This window comes from Centropristis striata, chromosome 6 (assembly GCF_030273125.1).
Source record: "Centropristis striata isolate RG_2023a ecotype Rhode Island chromosome 6, C.striata_1.0, whole genome shotgun sequence".
NCBI lineage: Eukaryota > Metazoa > Chordata > Actinopteri > Perciformes > Serranidae > Centropristis > Centropristis striata.
Genome location: NC_081522.1, coordinates 12,582,468 through 12,591,268, shown reverse-complemented (window position 1 = coordinate 12,591,268; position 8,801 = coordinate 12,582,468). Strand labels below are relative to the sequence as shown.

Here is an 8,801-nt window from a genome sequence, read left to right as displayed (position 1 = left end):
GTTGTTTGAAACTCTTTATTTTTTAGTGAATACAAAAAATACTTTTGTGACCAGATAAATATTATACATACAGCATCAAATCATAAATGCAGTCTGTTAAAGAAAGCACAACACCTATTCATAACAGAGCTAGTAACCTTGTCTATTTCTGTTAATACTCAGACAAATCAGTTAGACAATATATTTCAGGGTAATTCCTACATATACTGATAAAAACGTAATTTTTTTAAATAGTGGTTAGACAATGAAACAAGGAAGTTATTAAGCCCAACATTTAAGAGGGACTTGGCATAATGATTTCAACAATTTCTCAACTTCAAACACAAATTGCCACATGCTCATGGAATGCAGTCTAGTGTTAGTCTTCCAACACGGTCTTTAAATCCTAAGGTATCCACAGATGCCCTTTTATATCAGCATTATAATATTGTAGGCAAGTAGGCCACCAGCCAAGGCATTGTATTGTATGGCAAAGGACTAGTTTATTAAGACCCCGGTGGGGAATAGACTGGCATAATGTTCTGATCCAGAGAGGACAAGGCTCAGGCTCCCACTCAGCCTGATCTGATCTTCAGCTGCTCGCAGGGCAGACTCAAGTAAGGCACTAGTACACAATGCAGTCCAGACACTGGCATGGACAGACTGAGGAGATGAACTGCGTACAATTTCCAATATATTATACATTGATATACTAAAGAGAGAAAAAAAAAGAATTGAATTAGTTTCCTCAGTCAGAGCTTGAAGCTATTTCCTTCTACTTTGTAAGGATAATGTCCCACATTTAATATAATGGAAGCTTTAAATTGCCGTCTTCAGTGCGTATATGTTTATGAGCAACTTCAGTGCATAACGTATGCTCGTTTCATTCGAGAGCTCAGAGCCAAATATCATTGCACATAACCAATCTTACAACCAATAACAACGCAGACTCTTATCATTATCTCGCTAGGATAGTCAGTGTAATGTATTGCTATAGACAGTCAGTCTAACGTGAAAATGCCTTTACCATGACAGGGCAGTGACTGGTGGAGAATAATTATCTCATTGTGAGTGTGTGTGTGTGTACAGTACAGTACAGTGGGTACCCGGAGAAAATCTGGCCAGTGTTAATGGGAGAAAGATTAAACAAGTGGGAACAAACATGACAAATAATGTAAACATATATTCCTTACACAGCTTTGTGTATGTGAGGGAAGTACTGATGGGATTACATGATAAACAAGCAGCATGACATATTTGGTCACATATAGTCCAGATTAACACCTGTCTGCTCTTTGAGTAAAAATCTGCAGAGAATAAATATCTTTAATTTTGGCCAGTGGTGTGTTATTTGTTCATAACTCCAATCAGAACCCTTCATTGTTTGGCTTCAAGCTGGACAACGCAGTTTAACCAGAATCCTTATTTCTAAAGATTTGCTAGTTTAACAGCAAACCTCAAATTCACATTTTTATTAGTAAATACAAGTGCCTTTCCACACCATACTACTCTATTGGTTAGTAGCTTCATTGATATGTATAAACATTATGGTGCATGCAAGCCAGTGGTGAAATGAGGCATCCCCCTCCTGCCTTTTTATTAACCCCTTGAGGTTTTTACATTTAAAATACAAGCTATGGACCCTTAGGTTTGTTCTGCCACTTGCAGAGATATCACCTGTTCATTTCTATTTGCTCTAAACCTTCGACAATTATAAAACATTCAGTGATTATAGAGGATTTCTGCATTCGTAACATCTTCGATTCATGATTGTAACAGTCGGTAATGCTCATGATGCAGTAACACTCATAAAGCAATGATATTATACAATGTTAGCACACTGTCTCCACTTGCTTATAGTGACTTGCTTCTCCATATTGAACTCTGAATGTCAATGCCGTTCACTGACAAATACATACACACGTCACACACACACATACACACACACACAAATACACTACAGAGCACAGGCACTTGTTTTTCTCACCAAACAGGCCTGTTTCAAGTGCTGTATATTCCTCGGTTATATGAGAGCAAAGCAGCCAATCATACGTCGGCAACATCTCCCCAAGACGAGAGGGTGTCATCAGCGTGGCTCGCACCCTGCCTGCCAATCAGCCCTCATCCTCCCTCAGCTCGCTGGGCAGGAACTTGTACTGCTGCTGTCGGATCTGAGCCAGCTTCTTCCGGGCTTCCTCCAGCTCTCGCTCCTTCCTCAGCATCTCCTCCTGAGCCGCGATGATCTGAGGAGAACGGGAACAGCTGACAGAAAAATGTCCCTTCCACTCATCATAATCCCGTTCCTGTGGATAGCTTGATATTGAAAATCAATAGCTGCACAGCACTCAGCCCACACTGCACTTAACAGCTTGTTAACTCCAAACACAACATGGTGGATAAAAATACAGGAAACTGCCTCTTATACTGACAAAGTATGGCTTATTGTATACTCAAATGAACAAACATTTCCCAGAAATGTCTACAAATTCACAAAAAGAGAAAGTTGATTGTGATGCAGGTAGAAAGAAGTGTTTAAACCAAGCACCAGGGCTGAAAAATTATCTCAAAATTGTAATTTCTTTTGAACTGCTTATTGTTGTAATGGCTGTGAATCGCTATTGGGCCATCAATCAGATTTAAACATTTTATGAACTGTTTTCAGAGTAAAAATGAATAATACTAGTAAGGATAATAAGTATTGGGCTATAACAGTTTGAGAATAATGAAAATAATACTGTTAATCATTTGGGCCATTCAAAATGAACAATAAATCACAGTCTAAAGTGGTAAAAGAGACAACGTTATCTAAAGCTCCCCTCGGTGTGACAATTATCAGACACAATGAGACAGTGAGCCTCACTGATGCCCAGCTGGGGTGCACCACTCTCTGCAACAGGAACTCAATCAATCAAGATGAAAAGTAAAGCTTCCTGTGGCACCCTGGAGCTATGAAAAAGAGATGCTCACTCTTCAATTACTTTTGAATTTTTGCAAAGATGAAAGGGAAGCCAGTTCTCAAGTCTTCAAGACGTGATGTTTTGCAGCTGTGGGTGTCTGGCAAACCTGGTAAACAGCTTTGAAATGAAACTGATGGGCTGTTTATCCGCGGCAGCTCATCACAAGTTCAGAAAAAACGAGCGTGACATTTTGACATATCAGCGAGAGGTGCAAACAGGCGGTGAAAAGGGCAAACCACACAATAGGAATTATTTCTGGGTTTTTTTCAGTCTCACCTGAGCTATGCCTCCAACAAATTTGGTCTTCACCACCACGCTGTCATCTTCAGTTTTGTCAAATGCTGCTTTCTGAGCCGCCCTCACCAGGTTGTCTGAAGCTCGCTTCACTGCGTTTCCAGCAGCCTTAAAAGACATAATCTTAAAATTAGCATGCACACAGTTTGCACTGACAAATTAAAACTGTGTTTAAGTGTTACCTGTAGTCTCCTCATTGCTTCAGAATCCTGGTCGGCCTTCACCTTGCAGGCCACCAGCAGCTGAGCGGTGGAGGCTGCAACCTGTTTGGCTGAAGAGATGAGCTTCTCCTCGCTGGCGTGGCCTTGCACTGAAGCGTTCGCTGCCTCACACAGGCTACTGGTGGCTGCTGCTACCATACGTGCCTATAGAAACAAATTCACAGATTCCAATTTAATTCCAATGTGTAAATTTTAATATTTTGTAGACGTATAAAAGGGAACTTACAGCTGATATAAGACCCTGTGACCACTGGCCGTCATCCACTGCATTGGCTAGATTGGATCCCACCTGAGGTCGACATTGGGTACAAAACACAATGTATATGTTATTTGATATTATTAGTAATGTAAAGAGTGTCTGCGTCGGTGTGATGACTGACCTTGCCTTGTGCCACCAGTTCTCTCTGAGCTGCTGATGCAGATTTAACAAGAGCGCTAGTCGCTGCAGCGATGGACTTTGCTGCTTCTAAAATCTGCTCCTCGAAATCCAATGTTTCATCTGCCTGCTGAAAGTAAAAACACATATTAATTTAGACTTACATCTATAGTATCCTACAATACAAAAGATCATTATAACTTTGTCACCAGGTTAACTAGGGCTGTAAGACGGATTTTATAAATAGTAAAATTATGAGTCACGATCACAAATAAAAGATTCAAATTTTATTATCATGTGTTGATTTTACTTATTTACTGTTTTACTGTGTTCTCTGTAAATTTTACGGCCCAACATGATGTTCTAAATGCTGTTTCAAAGCCTTTTCAACACTGCCAGGAATGAAAATATGGTGGGGAAACACTGAGTCACGTATTTATTATTAATTATTAGGTATAAATTGGTAGGCTTTGCATAAAGAGAATATAAAAAGTAGCCTATAAAATATCCACCTATTTTTTAATGTGGTATGTAACCCTCTCCAGCTTCCAGAAACTCACAAAATATTGAGTGCATGACCTCAGTTTCCTCATTAGGAGCTACTGCTTTGAGCATAACCTTTAATGTTCAACTTAAGCTTTAACAATACGCACAATGGAACATGATGTTCTTTTCCCCAAACCTGAACTTAACACCATTATGAAGATCACAGTGCATCAGTTCAGAGACAAATCTCTGCCTCAGCAGTCAACAGCATCATGTGATTGACCACAGAGCTCCATAAACACATAAGGCACACGTGGCTGGAGACAGGGCGGGACACTGTAGGAATATGTTTGATATATAGTTGGACTGAATAACAACCTAATATATCAAACATATCAGACAGAGCCCTGCAGAGAAGGCTTCCAGGTCTACAACGGCTCAGAGAGGGAGGGAGGGGAGGCAGGGCACGAGCATGCTGGGAGCAGAAGAGCCCTCCCTCCTTATAGGGTGGGAGGGACGAAGGAGCGGAGAGGAGAAGGAGTAAAGAGGAGGAAGAAGGAGAGTCCAAGCTGTTTCAGACAAATAGCACCTGTTTGAATCTGATTTTACAGACTTCAGGATGACTTAATGCCTAAAAGTATGTGGTGTTTTGTTAGCTCTGTCTCTCAAAATCAAACAAAAAAGAGGGTGAAACATTATCATAATTTTTAAAAAATCATATTGCTCTGAAAAATAATCATGTGTGTGCTGTATATGAGCACAGAATATGGATGGACAAATATTTTTTTTAATATAGGCAATAGTAAGGCACAATCATAAATAAAAATTCAAACTCCAAACATGAGGGTTAAATTCAGTGCTATTCCCCCTTCAAATGCTGTTAGATCCTATTAGATCACTAGAGGGAGACACTGACATCCAAAAAGAGGAAAAGCTTTTTTACTCACTAATCCTCTTTCATAAACACAAAGGTCCTCATAAATGCAGTCTGTAGCTGTGGAATTATAGTATGAGACAGAGCATTATATGGGCTTTATTATAAGTGGGGTAACCTAAATATTTTTTAATTTATATCATACAGACAGGCGAACTGACAATCATTTTGTGTACAGGAAGAGGGATAGAAAAGGGGGAAAGCACTACAGGCACAGAAGGAAAAGCATCCAACTGTCTCCAGAGACAGATAAACAAACAACACAATCATGCAGTAGCACACCACAAACACAACCCTGTATTGCATACAGAACAAAATTAAAGTAATTTCACTTTCCAAAAGCACTACTATATCCCATCTTTTTCCTATTTTCCTCTGCGTATTATGCGGTAAATTTGTTTAGGCAATACTGCAGTGTGTGGGGGAAGAAGAATGACTGAAAAACCTTCCCTCAGTTTAGTTTAGAAATGAGGTACGCTGCAATAAAACAAAGGAAATAAGTTCAATAAGACAGAGGCCCTCTCTCTTGGAAAGGGTCACCACAGTTCATCACTCATTTGAACTCATTCCAACATAAGCTTGAGGACCCAGCAGTGTAATTGCGTCTCCTGGCAACACAACTCAAAATAATGTCAAAAAGCGCCTTTGAAGAAAGTTTTCCGAGCATCATATGTTAGCTCGCTGGACCAGCTGTCTGACTCAACACAGTATGTGTAAGGAAGGAACTTTTTTTTTCTGTTAATGACAGAGATAGCAGCTCAGTGACAGAAAAAGATGACTCCACTTCAAAGTCAGAGTCACCTTTTCCTACCTTCGTCCCACATCGGCTCCCTGCTGATTAATGGCAAAAAACTGCGCGTGGGTTTGTGTGGGTTGAAAGGGGCTCTTATACCTTGGGCTTGGCTCTTGGTTTCAGCTGCTCTAGTTTCTTGGCTGCAGCTTCAATGGACGCTGCTGCTCCGAGGAGCTCAGTCTCAGCGATGACAGTGGGGTCCTCGGGGTCCACACACTCTGTGCCTGAAAGGGGTCAACACATATCCTGACATTGGTTGTCGCATGTTTGTTTGGTTTTAGAACAGGCTCACAAAATTACTCAAAATATCTTTTTATTTTATGTAACAAGAGGTCAGAATGATACTTCAGTTATAACTCATTCACAAGCATCACAGAGGTGCTAAATCCCCACCTGCTGCAGCAAAGCTGATGAGCTCTATGCACTCCGAAGAACTGTTTGCAGCATCACAGTAATGCCTCAAAGTTAAATAAGATAAACTAAAAGTTAGAAGAAATGCACATTTGATGGATCATTGTCTTTTTATAGGTTTTTAAGTGCCCATAAAACAGAGCGGTTTGGAAACAGCTTGGTAAAGCAGATGGAACGATGTTTTCATAGATTACGTTGAGCTCTGGGGAAATCTGTTCTGCACCCCCACCCCCGAAGCCCTCTACTCCGCTACCCCCTCCTGACTCTATGAAAGGTGATCTGGAGGAACAAAACACACCATATCCCACTTACCTCCATCTGAGGCAGCAAGGGAAGAGAGGGGGAGAGAGAGGGAGAGAGCACATGGGACATTAGAGAGGTGAAGTGGATAGCCCCGCTGGGTCTCGGGCTATACGCTGAAATCTAATTCTCATCCAAACACAATCTATTACTCCTGTCAGATGCAGCAGGGCAGCTTCTATAGGAAACACTCTGTGTCATAACCGCCCGACAGAGCTTCATTTGGAACAATTTGCAATCGCTCCATGGTGCGATTTCAATATTCTGAAGTGATTTTCATAACTTATTTTTTATTACAGACGCAGACAGGTCAATGACTCCACAATATTATTCATGCACAAGAGGATTAGGACTCTTTTGCCTAATCTCTAACATCTCCACAATCCTGTCATGTTTTTTATTTTTTTTTATTTTTTATTTTTACATTTTATCAAATTGAGTTGGCTCCTCATGGAAATCCTCTTGACTGTATTTTGCAATTTCAGCTTTGCACTGCGGTGGCTGTAATGTCTTACAGTCAATTTTAAATCTATATCTGCTGCCAACAATTTTTGGACAGCACACAAGCTACTGTAAAATCCTGTCGCCCAATAAAATAACATTATACGGTTTTATAAGGTGCCATAAACACTTGGAATATTAAATATACACAACTTTCATGTGTGTTAAATGGTCCATATAATCCTGACATCACCCAGAATGTGGTCAACAGTAACTAAGGGTTGTCAAGCATCCCTTTTGTTTGTGTGCGTTGTGTAAGAGTGTGTGACAGTGTGTGTGGCCTCACCTTTCATGGCCTCAGCTGTCTGGACGAGCTCCGTCACACACGCTGCCACATGCTTTGAGTGTAAGGCCAGCTGCTGCTTCTGCTCGGGTATGGGTTTGTGCAGGGCCTACAAAGACAAGAGCCCAACACACACACACACACACACACACACGCACGCACAGACAGTTAAATATGAATTAAAGTGCAAATAACACTCAGTTTCTAATATCCACATGGCTGCCAGGAATCGCTGACAAAAAAAAAGATTTACATCTGTTCTGTAACTTTTCATCAATTTACTTAAAAAATAACTTGGCAATGCTTATAATTGCTTTGGCAATGTAGCGACAGCACACTCTTTATACTAAGCCCACAAATTATTACTCAAACTTTTAGTGGCTAATGTCCTGCCAGCATAAACAAGATGCACTCCTGACTAATTATGGAAGTGAGATATTAATTAAGATACTTACTACATCAATTAGCAGCTGTGACAAGGCAAGACACTTGTTTTAACATAACATGAGGGGAGTGTTATTATGAACTAAGGAAATTTAATGAAAATACATTTTTGCTGATTAATATGCAGATTTATGCAACAAGGTGCTCCGAAATTAAATCAGATCTTCTGTAAGGGGACACTGTGGTGTAAGACATAAAAATATATCTTATATTATTATTTCTAGGAAGACTGTAGTTACAGACAGTAGAGTAGTAGTAGACATAATAAAAGGCTTGAGCTTTATCTTTAATTTGCGAGCAGTTAGGTCTAATATTTTTAGGGTTATTATTACATTTTCATTCGATATTTTTCCTGTTGACAACAAGCCTCAATAAAAGACCAAAACTAGTAACTAGTAATTACATCCCTTCCCTGATTGTGTTACTCAACCCAGATCCTTTGTGTTCTTTCCAAGACATCAACCTTTAAAAAACAGGCCAACAACTCCTCCAATAATAGATTAGTTATTATAAAAAGAAGAGTAATTTCCTGAGCACTACATAAATGGGCACTGCAGTTCTATTTTTATTTTCAGAAAGCATTTCTCAAAAATGTGCAAATGGTGCATTTGTTAGGGATTAATACATGAATACATGTGGTGCACTACTGAAAATGTACAGCACCAGGATTGCGTACAGCATGTGGGATTTATCCAACATAAACTGCAGTGGTCAGCCAGTGCAACAGTTAAGCTCATGTATGTGTTTTTAATAGTCTGTGGCACAGAAGAATAGACTACATCTGGCTTTTGCTCCACAGATAAAGCTTATTCATAGGATCAA

The 8,801-nt window shown here is 39.9% G+C and overlaps 1 protein-coding gene across 1 annotated transcript in view; it reads right to left on the bottom strand.

Annotated features, from left to right (window-relative positions):
• The window catches only part of tln2b (talin 2b), a 96,720-nt gene continuing 87,919 nt past the window's right edge, over positions 1–8,801 (bottom strand). The window contains exons 51-57 of the mRNA XM_059334792.1: positions 7,539–7,644; positions 6,140–6,264; positions 3,832–3,957; positions 3,678–3,740; positions 3,413–3,595; positions 3,213–3,338; positions 1–2,222 (exon numbers count right to left, since the gene is read on the bottom strand). Coding sequence (XP_059190775.1) covers positions 2,094–2,222; positions 3,213–3,338; positions 3,413–3,595; positions 3,678–3,740; positions 3,832–3,957; positions 6,140–6,264; positions 7,539–7,644 — 858 coding nt within the window. The 3' untranslated portion in view covers positions 1–2,093. The remainder of the gene's footprint in view (positions 2,223–3,212; positions 3,339–3,412; positions 3,596–3,677; positions 3,741–3,831; positions 3,958–6,139; positions 6,265–7,538; positions 7,645–8,801) is intronic.